The following is a 19,727-nucleotide window of genomic DNA, read 5'->3' as shown; positions in this document are numbered from 1 at the left end:
GGGGTGGGGGGAGTGGAGAGGGCAGAGGGGAAGATGAGGGGAGAAGGGGAGGGGGAGGAGAACTTGAGGAAATGGGATAGTCGAGAAGGAGGAAGGACAGAGATGAGAGTAAGGAAAGAGATGTTTTGATTTAGGGAGCCATTATGGGATTAGCAATAAACCTGGCTCTAGAGAAATTCCCAGGAATTCACAAGGATGACCCAAGCTAAGATCCTAAGCAACAGAGGAGAGGGGGCCCCAACTGGCCTTGCCCTGTAGTCAGACTGATGAATACCTTCATCCTGCAACTGATGGAAACAGAGGCAGAGAACTGCATTGGAGCACTGGACTGAGCTCCCAAAACCCAGTTGAAGAGTGGAAGGAGGTCAAGACCATGATGGGCACACTCACTGAAACAGTTTACCTGAGCTAATGGGAGCTCACCAACTCCAGCTGGACATGGAAGGAACCAGCATAGGACCAAAGTAGATCCTCTGAATGTGGGTGACAGTTGTATGGCTGGGGCAGACTGAGGGACCACTGGCAGTAGCACTAGAATTTATTCCTACTGGCCTTTTTGGAACCTATTCTCTTTGGATGGCTGCCTTGCTCAGCCTAGATATATTAGGGAGGGCCTTGGACCTTCCCCAAAGCAATGTACCTTACCCTCTCTGAAGAGTGGATGGAAGCTGGGGTGGGGGATAAGGTGGAGGGAAGGGGAGGAAAGGAGGAAGTGGGAACAGGGATTGGTATGTTAAAATGAAAAGATTGTTTTCTTTTTAAAATAAATAAATAAAATATGTTGGGACTAATGAGTCCTGGCCTTCAGCTGGATGTTGGGACTAATGAGTCCTGGCCTTCAGCTGCTCTTCCCTCCTAGAACCTTCTAATTAGTTACTAGAAGCTGTGCCTAGCTTAGAGGATCAGAGGATGGGATTTTCACCTGTTGGCCATTGACTGCAGTGCATTTAAGCCTACATGATGTTAATTAAAGTGGGGCTTTCTGAACCAGCGTTTGGAGGTCCGTGTGTCGGTCTGTCTCTGCGTCTGTGGTCTGTGTTCTCAACCTCCAGCCCCTTGCCTGAAGCTCGCGAACTGGGGTCTAGCACATAGAGCGCAGACCAGGGCCGCGGTGCGCGGCAAATTAATTTATTTTTAAAAAAGAAAACAGGCTGAACAAGTCCTGGGAAGCAAGCCAGTAAGCAGCACCCCTTCATGGCCTCTGCCTAACTAAGATAACATGCCACTGTATGAACATATTACACTTAATCATCATTTTGTAGAGAATGTTTTTTTAAAAAATGTTTTTTTTTAAAAATGGTGATTATGAGTATTTCACTGGACACTTCTATGAACAGTCGTTGTGAGAATGGTTAGTCTTCATGGGTCGATATCGATGGGTAGAATTACTGGGCATATGGTAAATATATGGTCAACATTTTGAGGAACTAACTAACTGTATTCCAAGGCAGTATACCACTTTACATTCTAATCAGCAGTCCACAGGATTTTCAAGTTCTTTGTATCTTCCTGAACTGTTATTAGCAACCTTTATAATAATAGCTATGCTAGCGGGTATGAATCAATAGCATCCTATTATGGTTTTAGGTTGAAATTCCCTAGCAACAAAGAATACAGAAAAAGTTTTCATGTGCTTATTTGGCTATTTCATTATCTTCTTTTGGAGAAATGCCTATTGGAATAGGTCCTCAATTCAAAGGCATAACGACTCATTGCTACATTTACTCTAAGACTTGTGAAGTTTCAGACTCACAGTTTTGTTCTCTGATCCATTTTATAGGTGTTTTAAAGGGAGAGTCCAGGTACACTTCTTGTAAATGGTTATCTATGTCCCAAAATCATTTGGGGAAAGACTTTAAGCCCTTACCGAATTGCCTTCTATCCTTGTTGGAAAATCAATGGATGATAAATGGTAAGGTTTATTTCTATACTCTTCATTCCATTACTGTTGTGGAATATTAGTTGAAGATGTGTTACATTCATTTAAACTGGGGAATATTAGTTTAATGATGCAAAGATGTGTTGCATTCTTTTATGCTGCATTTGTTTAACTCTGTGAAGCTGTGTTACTTTGCCTGTCTAAAATACCTGATGGGCCTAATAAAGAGCTGAATGGTCAATAGCTAGGCAGGAGAGGGATAGTTGGGGCTGGCAGGTAGAGAATAAATAGGAAAAAAAGAGAAGAGCGATGAGCAAGAAAAAAAAAAGGAGAGGAGGATGCCAGGGACCAGCCACACAGCCAGTCATGGAGTAAGAAGGAAACAAAAGATACACAGAAATAGAGAAAGGTAAAAGCCCAGAGGCAAAAGGTTGGTTTAAGGCAAAAGGATAATTTAAGTTAAGAAAAAGTGGCTGTAAATAAGCCAAGCTTAGGTCGGGTATTCACATGAAAGAATGTCTCCATGTGATGATTTGGGAGCTGGGTGGCAGGCCTCCCAATGAGTTAAAAAAAAAAAAACATTACATTCATATGTGTCTATCCTAATGCTTCAATCACAATGCTGTTCACTATAGCTGAATAGTACATTTTAAAATCAGGAAGCCCTGATTTTCTACTACAGAAATTTTTTTGTTTGCTTATTTTACTTTTGTTTTTAAGAGAGTCTCATAGTTAAAGCTTGCCTGGGTCTTAGAATCCTTCAACCTCAGTCTCTGGGGTGCTAGGATTACCATCATGGACCACCTTGCCCAACTTTTAATCTTGGTTTATCTATCCTACGTTATTTGTATTTCCATGCGATTTTATTACATCTGTTTTTTACTTTTAATACATACCATTTACACTGCTTCTGAAAATTTACTATGCCAGAGATTTTAAGTGATTTCAAAGAAAAATCATTTGACCCCCTCAAATTTTACCAGCTTTAGAAAGATAAAAATGATGTTCATGGACGGGGTAGATGGAAAGTAGCATCTTTTGTAAATATAGACAGAAAAATTGATGTTTGCAAGTCGAATCTCAAGCAATGCACATTATTTAATTTAAACCATATGACCGAGGCACCGATTATCTATTGATAATACTATTCAAAGTATTAGAAAAGTATTCAAGAGGAGGAATAAAAAATAAACTCTTAAGTAAAAAGAAAACCCTAAATATAAGTTTACAAGAGCACTAGCAAGTATTCTAGTTGCATCCATAACTACCTCTGAAGCAGTCAGAAAATCACATTCACCCACAAAGACAGTGGTGTGAAACAATTTAACATTTGAATTGTTAAAGAGTGCAATGAAGTAGATTATTTAAGCAACAAAGCTTTATTCTTGTGAATCGCTTTTTTTTCTCTGACTTTTACTTCATGGCTAATACCATTTCTTTCTTTCTTCCTTGCTTCCTTCCTTTATGTTTTTCGAGACAGGGTTTCTCTGTGTAGCTTTTTGGCTGTCCTGGAACTCAAGCTAATACCACTTCTAAATGGCATGGGTTTGGGTCTCACAATTATGAAAGCAATAAACTTGGCACTCAGACATTTTGTTGCCTGAGCAACATCCAATCCCAAGTAGAAAGTAATAGAGGTTGTTTATTTTATGGCATGTACCCTTAAGCCTTTTTTTCCATTTTTCTTTTTTATATCAAACACTGATTTTAGAAACAGGATATGGCTTTAACAGTGAAGGAAATATAGGGCAAAGGTTAATATTTCTTTGTGTATAACCTTTCTATAAAATAACAACTTAAAATAACTTATAAACACAGCACAATCAATAGTGATTGGGAGACAGAGTTGAGCTATAAATTTAAAAAGACAAAATTTACAGAGAAGCAGTTCTTTCAAATACCAGAAGCTTACTGTAAATGGCAGCCCATGCATACTCCATAATTTAAAATAGGTTGCTAATTATATTTCTAACAAAATTTCTGGTTTCCTAACTCAGACATTAATCTATATACCTATTTTAATTGTAGCCACAGAAAACACACATTTTTATTCTTTAACAAAATTTTGTATATGTATATGTATATATATGTATATATAGAGAGAGAGAAAGAGAGAGAGAGAGAGAGAGAGAGAGAGAGAGAGAGAGAGAGAGAGAGAGAGAGTGTGTGTCTGTGTGTGTGTCTGTGTCAAAGGACAACTTGCTGGACTAAATTTTCCTTTTCCACCAGGGATCAAAATCAGGGTGTCAGACGTGGTGGCAAGTGCCTTTACCTAAAGAGGGATGTCTCTAGCTAGTATTGCCTTATTCTTAAGGTAAGCAAAAATCAGTTATGTGGGTTTAACTACTATTTCTGACTGTATTCTTGTTTTCCTTCGGGGAAAAAAGAGTAGAACACAGGTGATATTAAATGGAAGAGGTGATGAGAGGGTACACACACCACACACCTTGGAGTTACTCAGCACAAGGGAAAACGTTTTTCCCAGAAGCCACGGGTTTCAAATAAACAGCCCAGTGCCAGGCTACTTTCCTAAGTTATCCTAGAGACACCTAAACGTACAGGCTACCTGATACTAAGGCTGCTGCTCCTGAGCACCACACACTGTGCTCATGGACACGTAGAATTAAGCTAGTCTGCCTAGGAAGAATTTCCCCTACTGGGTACCTTGCATAGTACCAAAAGGTGCTGCTGTTCAGGATGCTGAGGGAGAAATATATCAACAGTTTTATCTAGCTGTGAACCCTGTGAGTAATATACACTGATGATGGGTCCAATATTGGCGCAAATATAACAGGGGTGATCAACTGCTTTCTGATGGGATTCAAGGCCCACTCCAAAAGAATAAACATATGGCTAGCACTGTAAATGTGACAAAGAACCCATGGCTGGGGAAGCTCATAGGTCCCAGTGTGAACCTAGTACTATTACTTGGCTAAATGAATGATATAATATGAAGTTGCCTCTAAATACATATTCTTATTGCTATACATTAGTACAGCTCTCATTCTTCATCAAAAATGCTTCTTTGTGCTGATGACTCCACACCCACGCATATATGGGAAGCACAAACTGAATTCAGTAGGTTCTTTAAAAAAAGAAACGTGAAGTTGGGAGGGGTTGGGAAGTGATTTGAGAGGAGTAACAAGGAGTAAGGGTGAATATATCAAAATACATTCTACGCATGTATGAAGTCCTCAAATAATAAAATGTATTAATAATAGTAAGATAAATGTCCTTGGTGAAAAGAAACCTCCCTTGTCTTTTAAATACGGATTGAATCCAGGGATATATACATGCTAAATAAGTGCAGTAATACTGAGACACACACATTCCTAGTCTTTTTTAGTTTTTTAATTCTTAAACAGGGTCTCCCTTAGTTACATAGGGTCTGCTTAAACTTGCAATCTTTTTCTTTTTTTTTTTTGCTTTATCCTCCCAGTAGCTGGGGTTACAGGTTCCAGCTCTATCACCTTTTATTTGCAATTCTAGAAATAGGCAATATATCATTCTATCAAGAATAAGTGTTCCTGGAACTCAATACTTATAATTAAAAACATAGAAACTAAAGCAAAATCAAGCACCAGTTACATTTACATATGCCTTGATAATTTGTTGAAATTTGCCTGTCTAAACACAGTTCGACATTCCTTGACATTCTAGAGCAGACGTTCTCAACCTTCCTAATGCTATAACCCTTGTAATACATTTCCTCATGCCGTGGTGACCGCCAACTGTAAAGTTACTTTTGTTACTATTTCATGCCTGTAATTTTGCGACGGTTATGAATTTTAATGTAAATATCTATATTTTCTGATGGTCTATTATGTGAGGCCTGTGAAAGGGGCATTCGATCCCCCAAAGGGGTTGAGACCTATAGGCTAAGGACCACTGTTCTATTGTCAGGATTAATTTGTAATGCAATTTAAAAGGAGCTCTAGCAGTGCTTTCTAATCTAGCCCCAAGCTAAGCTAAAAGAGTCAAATTTTCTCATATTTAGTGGCTTTAAAATTTAGTAATATTTCTTTACTGTACACCTCAAAAACAAGACTAATATATTTTTAAGCAGTTGGTCAGAATTTTATAAAACCTGTTCATGCACCCAGGTTTTAGTGTAATTTATGAAACCATGGAACACGTAATTGATACCTAGTTAAAATTTGGACAGAGCTGGTGCTTATGCATAATCCCAATTACTTTTGGTGGCATTTATGTCCTCATATGATAAAGGACAAACTTCCTGCAGTCCTTTCTATACTGAGATTTAGATTTGTTGATTTAGACTCTGGGATTTAGATTTTTAAGAGTTTTGTAGTATAAAAGTCACTGGATTTATTAAAATTACACAATGCATTTTTCTCATTGTTTAGGTAAGTTGATCATAGCTATAGAAGAATGAAGCAACAACTTTTGTTATTTAGAAATCAAATTGCACTGGCTTTTTTTTAAAAAGTGCTAGGCATTTAATGCTGGATATTACCCATTCTAAACAAGTAGTCTACCTCTGAGATATGTCTCTAGCCCCTATCTCTTATTTTAAAAGACTTTCTCATTACTAATTTTAATGAATATAGATATAGCTAGAGATATACAGATAATACTAAAATGGGTCAAAATTCTTCATCACTGCTAAGATGAAAACCTTCAGTTCTGAGCTGGTGAAGTGGCTTAGCAGGTAAAGGTACCTATTCCCAAGGTTGATGACCTGAGTTCAATCACCAGGACCAATATGGTGGAAGGAAAGAAGTGACTCCCACAAGTTGTCCTATGATAGCCACATGAACACCAAGACATGTGTGTTCATGCAAGAGTACAGAGAGAGAGAGACAGAGAGACTTAAAATTCAATGAAAATAAAATATGAGAATTCAAAATCATGCTTCCATGCAAACTGCTATACTGATTAGTAAGCTTTCTGAATCTATCTATACCAAAGCCTCTAAAATGGGTAAGAAAAACTGGAAATCCTTAGCATTCTGATGTATCCAGAGAAATGGGAAACATTTTGAAAGAAAATCTTTTCTTGACAATGGCAGATACTCAGCTATCAGAGGAATGTGAGGCTTCCAAGAAAAAAATTGCAGTTCTTCCCACATTACAGAGGCAAATACATTAAAGAAAAGGGAAGAATACTCAGAATACTGGATCTAACAGAGATTAAATCTGAAGGAGTAAGGACATAACAAATTTTATATAAGCAATTATATGAGAATATTAATTATCAACACTGATTAGATTTCATTTATGTTTTCACATCAAGCTAAGGAGTATTCTGGATAAGGAAATTTGAAAAAAAATTATGTGAAAGTATGGGCAATAAAAATTCTTTGTGGCCTACATGAGGATTCTGCACCTGGTACTAAGATGACATAAATGAAAACAGCGTGGTTTACTGGAGGGAAGGCTTCATCTACCAATACTGCACTATAAATGAACTGGCATATTGCCAGTCTTCACTCTCCAGTGAGAAAGGGCTCTCTGTCAATCTAAATAAAGTAATATAACCAGCAACGTCAATTTTGATTATTTACCTTTGAATCCTTAATTAAAATATATGGTTCAATTCGATACATTTTATAAATATGTAAAAACACAGAGCTCCTGGATTCTGAATTGAAAATTCATTTGAATTCAATCAGTCTACCTTTCCTGGAAAGACATTAAAGATCAGGTCCTAACTACTCTTTATTCAGAGTATTTATCATCGCTATATTTTTATAATTTAAAACCCAGAAAAATCATTCTGTGTTTAAAAATTATTTTATCGACTTATTCTTGTGTTTGTGTGTGGAGTTAGTTCTCCTCTTTCGTCCTTACTTTAGAGTCTAAGAATCATATTTGTCAGACTTGTGTGGCAAGTCCCTGTACCTGCGAAGCCATCTCATCATCCCCCTCCCGTAATACTTTGCTAGTAAATGCCTATGCCACTGTTCTTAGAATCAAATTCTGTTGGTAAAGCTGAACATTTAGGCATTAAAATATTAATTATGGTTTACAATTGCATTTCTGCAGAAATAAGAGGAAATTTTTTCAATTTTTCATTTTACTTTATGTAGATGGGTATTTTGCCTGCATATTATGTATGTGCACCATGTGCATTCAATAACTGCAGAGACCAGAAGAAATCACCAGTTCCCCTGGAACAGAAGTAACAGGTGGTTCTGACCCAACCAGTGTGGGGGCTGGGAAGTGAATCAAGGTCCACCGTAAGAGCAGCCAGTACTCTTAACCACTCAGCCATCTCTTCAGCCCCAGTAAGGTCCTGTTATAGTCTCCAAACATTGACTGGGTTAAAAGTCAAGTTGGAAGAACATATAAGTTGTGCTTACTGAAAAGCATGTACAGTAGGAAGATCAAATTAATAGTATTTCTTAAGTATTAGTTCTTAAACACGTTAAAGTCCTTAATTTTTACTTCTGTGCATAGTATAGAGTATATAATTTCTTTAGATTTAGGCTTTTATAATAAGAAATAAAGGTACAAATAGAACAATTACTATAAGTTCCTTTTTGAAAGAATAGACTATTCTAAACACAAGCTTTTCTGCAAGATTATGTGATGGCTATAGAAATTACCTCTGTACTAAGGTCACATTGAGTTGAAGCTGCTCGGCACTTAAGCCTGAGTTTTGCCACCAGTTGTTCAAAGTCTTTAACCTCATTGAAACGAAAAGCTGTTTTTCCTTTGATGCTGATGATGACGGATCTGTTGGAGTCGTCAGTTTTATCTACAGCTAAGACCTGGGGAGTAAGAAGATAAATAAGTGAATCACATTTTCTCCCAGTGCTGACACATTCAGATAGTACGTGTTTGGCTTTCTCTGTCATGGCTGAAAGTTTTGGTCTGGGGTATGACTTACTCAGAGAGACATCTGTGCTAATGATGATACAAATCTTCTCATTTCAAGCTATTTTACCTTTCAAAGAAAAAGCTAGAGTAATATGGCCTTTAAAATTGACAACATAGACAAAACAGTCAGTGATGAGGACTGATTTTTCACTGTCGTGAAAGTCTCCAAGTCCATTCTTTCTAAACAAGTACATCAAATGTGACAGTCTAAATTTTGGTGGTCTTATCTTAAGGGTCAGAACGATCAAGTTTATTTTGTGCCACTCTAAACCTTTATCTGCTTTCAAATTTTTTCCCACTTTCACTTTTGGCAAAGCTTTACTGAAAGGAAATTAAAAGTATCTCACATGCTAGTGTTTTTAACTTGAAAAGGAATTTTAACTTCAATGATTATTGTACATGGCTAAGAGGACACATTTACTGGGCCTTTTGCAATTCACAGAATGAAAGGGTATGCCATGAATTACAAACTTAGATGCACCGAAAATTATATTACCTCTCGTAATGGAATGATTACACTACATAGATTCCCATCCTGGCTAGCAAAGCAGATGTAGTTTTCTGAAATGCACATTTTTCCATGAGTACTGAAGTGGCTGAATGGTACCCATAAGAAACATTCATGTACTTCTTTCAGAGTTTCTTCTTTGGGTAGCCTAAAAAAGGCTTTGAATTGCTCACTGTGGGCCCGATATTCCAAACCTCTGTAGGAAAGAGAAATGGGAAGGAAAGCTCAAATGATGAATTCTAAAGTATACACATATCCATATTGATTTAATCAATAGAAACCATAAAACAAAGATTAAACATCAAGTAGTATGTTCTTGAATTCTTATATGGAAAAATAAAATAACAGATTCCTGATCATTTCATTTATTTTTTTTCAATTTCATTTTATTCATAAATTAAGATGCACAAAAGTTAGAGAACTATAGGTCTCAAAATAATCTGTTAGGGGTGATTTTCTGAAGGACCAGTATTATAACACTAATAATGGTGAAAACCAAACTTGGAATACAGTAATTTACATATATTGTTATTAGAAAATCCTGCAGTTATATAAATAAGATTAGGTAATTGAAACTGGTGGCATTAAAGTTCAAAGAGGAAAAGCAGAGTATAAAACAGAACATCAAGATTCAGTTCGGCAGAATTTTGCAAGATTGTTTAAAGCATCCAAGATTGGAGCGGAACAGAACAACACTGCCTGCACCATGCTGGGCATGGGACATGAGTTGGTAAACAAAGATGAACCTTGTTAACTGACAGATAGATAAATGCAAAGCTGTTGCTCTAAACAGCATGATTTTTCCAGGAGCACTAAATACCTTGTGCTAAGCAGCAATGCCATCTGGGGTAGTAAGAAAATTATGCCTAACTCAAAGGCAGCTAAATGGAAACTAAATTCAGCCTTCCTGCACCTACTGTTTGAAAGTGTAGTAATTTATCATGTCTAACAAATTAATCCTGATATATATAACCAGAAACCCATGTAAAGTTTTACTCTACTTAAGTTGGAATTTGGTGGGTTATTACACTATTACTAAATGGATGATTTATCACACAGTCCATTCATGTGGATAGAAAAGTTTCTGTGACACGTTATTATAAAAGGAAAAGGAAAAGGAGTCTGCTGTGTTAAGCCCTATTTCTGCAAACATTTTCAAGCTGATTTTATTAAAAACGCATGAATGGATCTACACTAAATGCTTGCAATTGTGCTCGCAGATTGTTCCCACTATAGAGCACTTGTACAGCAAACGGAAGCAATAAGATGCTCTATTACAAATGGGATCTGAGGACTTCTTCAGGAAGATGTTTATTCTTAACTGACTAGAAAAAGATTTAGATATATGTGGCTTTCAAAATGCTCATTTAAATAAATATTTAAAGACTTGGTAATGGACAATTCATTGACATGTAAGGTAAACAAATTTACTTTATAATTTTTTTTTAAATTTTGGATTCTTTCCCCTTTTTATTTACCTTTACGTGTATGGGGGGTTTGCCTGCCTATGAATCAGTGTATCATGTGTACACAGTACTGAAGAGGCCAGAGGGTGTTGGAATCTCCTGGGACTGGAGTTACAGATGGTTGTGAGCCACTATGTAGGGGCTGTAAATTGAGCCCAAGTCTTCTGGAAGAGCAGTCAGTATTCTTAACTGTTGAGCCATCTCTCCAGTTCCCCAGTTTTATATTTAATTAAAATATTATATCGCTCCTCCCTCCAGCCCCACCCTTTCCCATCAACCTCTCAAATTCATGCCCCTTTTTCTTTATTATATATATTTTCCTTATTACATATTATATATTAATATATATGAATGAAAAAAATTAATCAATACAACTTCCTGCATCTGTCTAGTATTACTTGCACGCATATGATTTTAGGGCTGGCCACTTGGTATTAGTGAACCAATCAGGAGCTCATCCCTGGGGAAAACTAGCTCTCCCTTTCTTAGCAGTCATTAATTACTTGTGTTTCTTAACCTAGGGGTGGGGTCCTGTGAAGGAGAAGAAAATCATTTTTAAAAGAATGTTTCTTGTGGTCAATCGAGGAAAGCATTACAAAAGCAAATGCCTAACTTTAATGCAATATGAGGTGGATCATTAAATTGTGTTTGTTTGTGAATGTGGGTATGCCTGTATGAGTTTATTTGGAGCATGTGCATGTAGATGTTTGAGGCCAGGGCATGGCAGATCTCTTGGCTGGAGACACAAGTGGATGTGAGTCACCTGATGTGGGTGTTAGGAACTGAAGCTGGGTCCTCTGCAAGAGCAGTTAAGTGCTCTGAACCACTAAGCCATCTCTCCAGCCTTAAGTCCTTTCTTTTAAAAAAATCGTATATTTATTTTTATTGTATGAATGTTTTGTCTCCATGTATGTCTGTTTGCCACTTGTGTACCTAGTCCCCATGGAGGTCAGAAGAAGGAATCAGATCTCCTGGAAAAGGAGCTACAGGCAACTATGAGCCACTGTATGGTTGCTGAGAATCAAACCCCGGGCCTCTGCAAGAGGAGCTGGTGTTCTTAACTTCTGAGCCATCCCTCCAGCCCTGAGCCTTAAATTTTCAATGAAAGAGTTCCATTTGTAAAACAGGCAGAGACCTAACTTTGGTAATAAAGTATAAAGCTTCAGCTTACAGACTCATCAAGTAATCTTTCTGCATCTGAATGCTGGGAATAGTTTAGGAACTCTGTGAGAAATGACTAGCTACCCAACCAGGCCTAGTTAGTATATGACAAACCTCCGCATCACTTAGTCGAGTCTATCCAAAGGCTCTGGATTAGGTTTCTCTTAAACTTTCCCAGGCTATATCCTCACCTTCCTTGCCCCAAACGACTTTCACTAGCTAATTCTGAATGCTTTTCTTTCCTCCTCCCCTTTGCCAAGTCCCTTTCAGTCAACTGTCTTAAGTGTTGAGTAGATGAAAGGGCTCTGTCCACTTTCAGCAAACTGAATATAATGATGAACAATGATCAGTCAGTCAGTCTCTTTTTCCTCCTGGAGAATAAGGCCTCCCTGTAGAGTTCAGGCTGACCCAGAACTAATGACCTTCCTGCCTCAGCCTTCCAAGTACCGGGACTAGATACACATGCCCCCATTCCCACCTAGTCAGATACTTCTGATGTAGGCACTAATAATGATTAGTACTTGTGTAGTTCTTTTATATTTAACCACCACACATTTCATTCATTCCTAATAAGGGCCCACAGGGGAAGAAATGACAGAGAAGCAAACAAAGACTCTGAGAAATGGGAACTTCAAGAGACTTCTCCAGTCTGAAACTAAAGCCCATGGTCCACTGGCTCTATTAAGTTGTCTCTACAGAAAAATGTTAATAGTATCACTAAATTAATTTAAAATTAAACAATATGCTTAACTACTCTAGAACTTAAATTATCTAGACTACAAACAGACAAATTTAGAGTTACCTAACCACATTAAACACTCTACACTTTGGAAATTACCTTGTGCTCACTAGTCAACTTGACACAACTAAGTCATCAGAGGAAGGAGCCTCAGTTGAGAAACTGCCTCCATGAGATCAGGCTGAACGCAAGCCTGTGAGGCATTTCTTCCTTAATTCCTCCCTTCCTCCCTCCCTCCTTCCCTCCTTTCCTTTCCTTTCCTTTCCTTTCCTTTCCTTTCCTCTCCTCTCCTCTCCTCTCCTCTCCTCTCCTCTCCTCTCCCCTCCCCTCCCCTCCCCNCTTTCCCTTTTCCCTTTCCTTTTCTTTCCTTTCCTCTCTCTTTCCTTTCCTTTCTTTCCTCTCTCTTTTCTCCCCTCCCCTCCCCTCCTTTCCTTTATTTTTTCTGAGACAGGGTTTCTCTGTGTAGCCCCTGCTGTCCTGGAACTCACTTTGCCTCTGCCTCCCAAGTGCTGAGATTAAAGGCTTGCACCATCACTGCCTGGCATTTTCTTAGTTAGTGAATGATGGGGGAGTGCCCAGCCCATAGTGGGTGGTGCCATCCCTGGGCTGGTGGTCCTGGGTTCTATAAGAAAGCAGGCTGAGCAAACCATGGGGTACAAGCCAGTAAGCAGCTCCCTTCACGGCCTCTGCATCAGCTCCTGCCTCCAGGCTCTGGCCGTGTTTGAGTTCCTGTCCTAACTTCCTTCAATGATGAACAGAGATAAAGAAGAATAAGACAAATAAACCCTTTCCTCCCCAAGTTGCTTTGGTCATGGTGTTTCATCACAGCAACAGAAATCAGAACGAAGACATACTCTAATATAAATCCTATTTAATTAAGAAAATAATTTCCAAACCTAACTTCCATTATATCTTAGAATTAAATTTCACGGAGGAGGAGTAATTCTGAAATGTATTCAAATAAACTTACAAATAATAAACATCAATGATCAATGCCAAAGAAAAAACTATCATATAATATAGAGCATTTAACTTTTAATGTTAATCATTGTTAAACCATTCTTACAGCCAAATAATACTATAAAATGTAAATATTGGAGCCAGTGAAAAGGCTCAGAGAGTATAGGTGCTTGCTGCCAAGGCTGAGGAGCTGAGCTTGATCCCCACAAACCACACTGTGGAAGGAGAGAATTGACTTCTGCAAGTTATCCTCTGACCTTTGTCCCTATGCCTGGGCATGCATGACTCCCCTATATCCCCAACAAATGAGAGATGAAAAGAGAAGTAAATATTAATATTGAAATACCTTTTGGTAATTTGTAGAGGATCATCAAGGACTGGGTCATTATCAAATGTTTCTTTATCAAAAAGTCTCTTTATGGCATAGTTTGCCAGTTGTTCCATAAGAAGGTATGTTTCATTAATGTGCAAAAACATTGAAAAATAGTGATTCTCTCCTTGAGAACATACATGAATACTCTCTGTTAGTATAACAGTTGAAGTCTTTTCTAGTTTTGAGACTGCGTCCCAGGAGATAATGAGTTTAACTGCAAATGAGAATTGTAAGTAAGTGCAATTACATTTTCAATATTGATTTATGTTCATAATTCAGTTCTTTTATCATGACCACTGGAAAAATAATACAGTACTTTAGAAGTCAAAGTTAATTAAGATTTTGAAACATTGTAATAAATATATAATAATCAGTGATTCTAAAAAACAGGTATATATTCTTGACTTTTTGATTTTTCTTTTTAATGGTGCTGGGATTGAACCCAAGGCCTTATGCATGCCAGACATGTGCTACCACTGAGTTATGTATCCAATACTTGGGACAGATACCATTTTAAAGAATTAGAAAAAGATTTTGATGTGATGTTTAAATTGTTTCTTTATATATAATCATCTCATTATATAACCATTGATGTAAAAGTTATACATATGCTATAAATAATACCACTTGATCCTTTGTGGCTGCAAAATGAGATGTAGATCAGGAGGTACAATGGCTTACTTTATGTTGTATGTTTAAAACAAGAATTAAAACACATATGAACAAGCAGGCAGCTTCTAAGAAGACAGAAGTGGTTACATACTAGTTTCTTATTGCTTAAAATTCATCTGCTACTCAATTTATGTCTAAGATTTTCTATCCACATTTTAATTGTTCCCTGTGTTACATAGAGATTCTTAAATTCTTTCTGTGGTTGAAACGTCTTTGATGTGAACATATAATTTAATTACTTTCAATATCAATCCCATTACTGTACACAGAACTTAACACCACTGAGTTGATAGGTCATTGAGAAAATTGAAAGCCATGATAAGCAATAAACAAACACTTACTTTCTGATCCTAGCAAGAAAGAATAGAAACTCAGAAAGTTGGTACTTAGATAGAGCCAACCCTGACAAGGAACCCGTCCTTTCCAATAACTGCAGGAATAATACGTTACTAATTTTTCCTGTTCTGGTAAACCAAAAGATTTTTCAAATTTCAAAAGAGCTTCTCGAAATTTCTCAGGATCATCTTCTTTAGCAAAAGACTCTTTTCCCTCTTCAGCAATTAGTCCCTGGAAGAGATAAAATAGCTTCAGAAAACTTACCATCACCTAGCAACAAAAATCTTTTTCATATTTAAGTATAGATTTTAAGTTTCTCATTTTAGGTATTGATCAAATAGATCTCTATGGATATATAGGTTGTATGTATACATGTCTGCATATGCATACTTCTCTTAGGATAGAGGTGAGCACGTTGTCTTTAGTTTTGTAGCAGTGTTTCTTCCTTTATAAGAAGCTATCACAAATGTAGGTGTCAAACATCTTCTGAATAAACAAAAGCTTTGTTCAAAATCCTATTTAAGCGACAGTGAAATGAAAACACTGCTGGGAATGTTCACAAGAGCACCAAAACCAAGCCATTGCACAATTTCTGGAAGCACTTATCTTGGCATCCAGACATGTGCTTCTGAAAGGCATAAAAAGTGCCAGTAAAAGGATGACCTTCTATGTTACCCCAATCTTTCCTGAAGAAGACTCCATTTTAGGGCTCCATTTACAGAATACATCCATATCACTTATTCTCTTTTGGAATCATGCACATTTTATTTGAGGGCTCAGAACTCATACCAACTAAGTAATGATGAAACTAAAGGTAAGCTAATTTTCAAAATTTCTTATTGTTTAAGAAATATATAAAAAGCCGGCAGTGGTGGCACACGCCTTTAAACCTAGCACTTGGGAGGCAGAGGTGGATCTCTGTGAGTTCGAGTCCAGCCTGCTCTACAAGAGCTAGTTCCAGGACAGCCAGGACTGTTACAGTGAGAAACCCTGTGGGTTTAATTATGACATTTCCATAAATGCGCATCATCGTACTTTGCACACAATTCATGTCCATCACCCTCTCTTGTCCCCTGCTATCTCCATTCCCACAGATCCCTTCTTACTCCTAATTTCAATGTCATATATATACATGCATATGATGTAGATTTTAATACATATTTAAATTTGTGCATGAGGAAAACATGCAATATTTGTTGTTTTATAGTATTTCTATTTCTATAATCTAAATTTTAATATATATTTAAATCTGTGTATGAGAGAAACATGTAATTTTTGTCTTTCATTTTATCCCTATTTCTCTCTGTTCCCATTAGTTCCCTTCCTTCCTCCAAGTAGTACCATCCTTCATTTTGTGTGAGTGATGTAGAATTTAAATTCTGCATATGAAAGAAACACGGGCTACTTGACTTTGAGACTAGGTTTTTTTGCTTAACATAGTTATATTCAATTCTATACACTGTCTACAAATTACATAATTTCTTCTTTATGGGATAATAAAACTCCACTGTGAATATATACCATATCCACTTTATTCACCCGTCCATTCCACTTACTCTTATTTTGCCTTGTACAAAATTAGTAATATCTTCATTTGAATCAAACACTGATAAAGTCTTCATTATATTTTGTTCCAACCAGTCCCAATGTTTTGTTATTTCTTCTCTGTTGGCCCCTGATTAATAATATAGAGAAAAATGATTCAAGGGAAACGCCTTAATAAACCTTCTCTTTATATTCAAACAAATTTAGTTTAAAAGGAAATAAAACTACTTGGTCACTTTCACAAAAATATAGCTATATATAAATTAATATATTTATTCTCTATTTCATCTGAATATATGAGCACAAACAATAGAGTTAAATTTATTAGAAATAGAAAAATACAATACTTAATGAAATGGGAGAAAAATAACTCATAAGGAAATGTAAAAATTCTGAAAATAAGATAACAGTAATTAGTGCCCAGAAGAAACCATTATCTTTACAAAGAAACATGTAGGAAACACAGACACACACACACACACCCTCACATTTTACCCCTTGGTCAAGTACAACTACTAGCATTGTGTCTAAATTCTTCAAGACTGAAAATAGTAAGCATGTGACAGTCCTTTACATTGCTGGACAAATGTGGACTTTTTACTATGGTTACTAAACATACAAACCCTTTGGTAAGAGCCAGTGAATTCACTAAAACACGCAGCAAACTTACAGACATTGCATGATGAAAGTCAGAAACCTTGTGGCAATATTAAACCATAAGACCTATTGCACCAGCGTCAGTCTTAGCTGTCTTATTGAAGGCTGTATTAAATATTCTTATTGCTAGGTTTGCTTTCACTTGGAGAAACTTTCATTATCCAGCCCCACTTCTCTTATTACCAAATATCTTTAAAAATCTTTCTGGAAATATGGATTATACAGATATCATTAAAAAGAAATAACCTTGACTGCACAGAATGTTCCCATGATATAGAGACGATCACAGTAAAATTTTATTGACACTGCAAAATTGTTCATTTTCTATAATCCAGTTAGATATTTATTCATCTTATGAATAAGAATTATATATCAGGTTCATATGCAAGAATAGCAAGATTTTACTTTTTTAAAGCAGAAAAGACTTTTCAAAACCATCTTGACTGATGAGTTTCAGAACTGAGGTTATAAAATTCTCTTAATCTTATCTGCATTTAGTTTTGCTAGAATGTAATTTAAAAGAGTTAGGAGAACAGACTTAGTAGGATGACTAAAGGAAATTTAGAGGGCAATTTCTTTCATAGTTACACATCCTAATGAATGTAATTGTATGCTGTATGTTCACAAACATGACATGTCTACAAATTCATGTGTATTTTTTCAAACACACACACACACACACTCTTTAGAAAAGAGGGGAGGAGAAAAGAAGAAATCAGTCAATATTTAAAAAGACCATAAATATGAGATTCTAGTTTTGTTCAATATTACAATGGAAATGAAATGACATAGAAATGAAAGACAAATATTGCATATGAGTTAAAATTATTCTGATTTGTATTATTAGGAAGACTCATCATAATCTCTTTCCCACGTTACCCACAATACACTATGTGGAAAGCTCTGGACCACCTGGGTATGAATGATAATGTAGCTGTACCTGCAAATCATTCTTTCTATTTCAAAGTTATATTTCAAAGTTTTGAAAAACATCAGGTATGTAAATAAAAAATTCAAATGTCAGACTTCTACTTTTTCAGGGAAGAATCTTTAAGTTTTGGGCTTACCATAATCATGTTCTCCTTATCTCAGTTACTATTAGAAGAAGATAGAACACTGGTATTTAATGGGGAAGGTCCAATCTTTCCAGCAGTTTGGTAAAGAATTACTAAGTTTATAAAGGAGTCAGGTGGCAGTCACAGTAACCAATGCCTGCTCACTAGCCTTTTAATTTCCTAATAAGCTGTAATCATTCTTAAAGGGAAGTGGGACTGCTATTCTCACAAAGAACAGTTGCATTTAACTTGCTTCCAAATCTTAAAGCAACTGAGGAGTATAAGGAAATTTGAATATTCAGTTTTCCTACATACAAAGCACTTGTAACAATGCTTAGTATGCAGTGACATTCAATATTAGTTGATTTTGTTTTTAGATATGAATATCTTATCCATTTAAATAAGATTACAATCTTCATTAATAAGAATGTTTTAGCAAAAGTATTTTCTTTTTTAAAAAAAATATTTATTTATTTATTATGTATACAATATTCTGTCTGTATGTGTGCCTGCAGGCCAGAAGAGGGCACCAGACCTCATTACAGATGTTTGTGAGCCACCATGTGGTTGCTGGGAATTGAACTCAGGACCTTTGGAAGAGCAGGCAATGTTCTTAACCTCTGAGCCATCTCTCCAGCCCAAGCAAAAGTATTTTCATTTCTGTAATTATTAACTCTTCAATTTGGAATTTGAAGCTCATTGAGTTCTGCCATAATTATCTTAGTATCTTGCTTATATTTGAACTGTAAGGCTTTTTAAACAATCATACTTACCACATGCAATTGACAAGTAAACTTGAGAATCTGGTGTCTGGTGTAGGATGCGAAATGGAGCCACTTTGGCAGTAGAGTCTAAGACAGAATCAAGAGTCCCAACTAGAAGCCCTGTGATAATAGAAAAAAAACTTTATAAGAGATAAAAAAATCAATTCAAATGACAATTTATGAACTTATTTTTTTTAAAAAAAATTCTACTCTAAAGGGTCTTTTTGAGACCTTTTTGTTAAAGTCAATATATATAGAGGATAAGGAGATACTTCAGTCACGGACCTGATTCCAATCCTCAGAACCTACATTAAAAGTGCCATACATGGAAGCTCCTACTTTAGGCTCCTACTCTGAGGCTACCCACCCAGAGCAGTAAGCCTCAAGGTCTCCAGTAGGAGAGCCTGGGCGCCCTCAGCCTGGGCTCCAGGTGCTCCTGTGCTCTCCTGGATCCTGCACTGCCTGCCCCGTCCTTCCTTCTATCCCTGGATCACTGGGCTACCAGGCGGCCCTGTTTAGGTGCTGAAGAGTTCCATCTGGACGGGCCGGGCGCTGCTTCTACACTGAAGAGATACACCCAGAGACTCAGTCACAGCAAAGACTGGACCAAGACACCAGGCCTCCCCTGGCTCCATATGAAATAGGAGATGGGAAGGCGCCAATGCAAGACTTCCTCCAACAACATGAAAGGCAACATGACATCACCAGAATACAGGGATCCCGAAATAAGAAGAATTGTACACCCTACTCCAGAAGAATTAGAAGAA

The 19,727-nt window shown here is 36.8% G+C and overlaps 1 protein-coding gene across 1 annotated transcript in view; it reads right to left on the bottom strand.

Annotated features, from left to right (window-relative positions):
• Nucleotides 1-19,727, bottom strand: part of Tbc1d8b (TBC1 domain family member 8B) — a 79,005-nt gene that overhangs the window by 38,555 nt on the left and 20,723 nt on the right. Inside the window, exons 2-7 of the mRNA XM_050124046.1 lie at nt 18,970-19,080; nt 16,496-16,614; nt 14,945-15,170; nt 13,905-14,145; nt 9,221-9,428; nt 8,451-8,615 (exon numbers count right to left, since the gene is read on the bottom strand). Of these exons, the coding sequence (XP_049980003.1) occupies nt 8,451-8,615; nt 9,221-9,428; nt 13,905-14,145; nt 14,945-15,170; nt 16,496-16,614; nt 18,970-19,080 (1,070 nt within the window). The remainder of the gene's footprint in view (nt 1-8,450; nt 8,616-9,220; nt 9,429-13,904; nt 14,146-14,944; nt 15,171-16,495; nt 16,615-18,969; nt 19,081-19,727) is intronic.

This window comes from Alexandromys fortis, unplaced genomic scaffold, assembly GCF_014885135.2.
Source record: "Alexandromys fortis isolate MF-2015 unplaced genomic scaffold, M_Fortis_MF-2015_v1.1 scaffold_195, whole genome shotgun sequence".
Taxonomy (NCBI): Eukaryota; Metazoa; Chordata; class Mammalia; order Rodentia; family Cricetidae; genus Alexandromys; species Alexandromys fortis.
The sequence above is the reverse complement of the archived record's forward strand: the minus strand, read 5'-3'. Positions and strand labels throughout refer to the sequence as shown.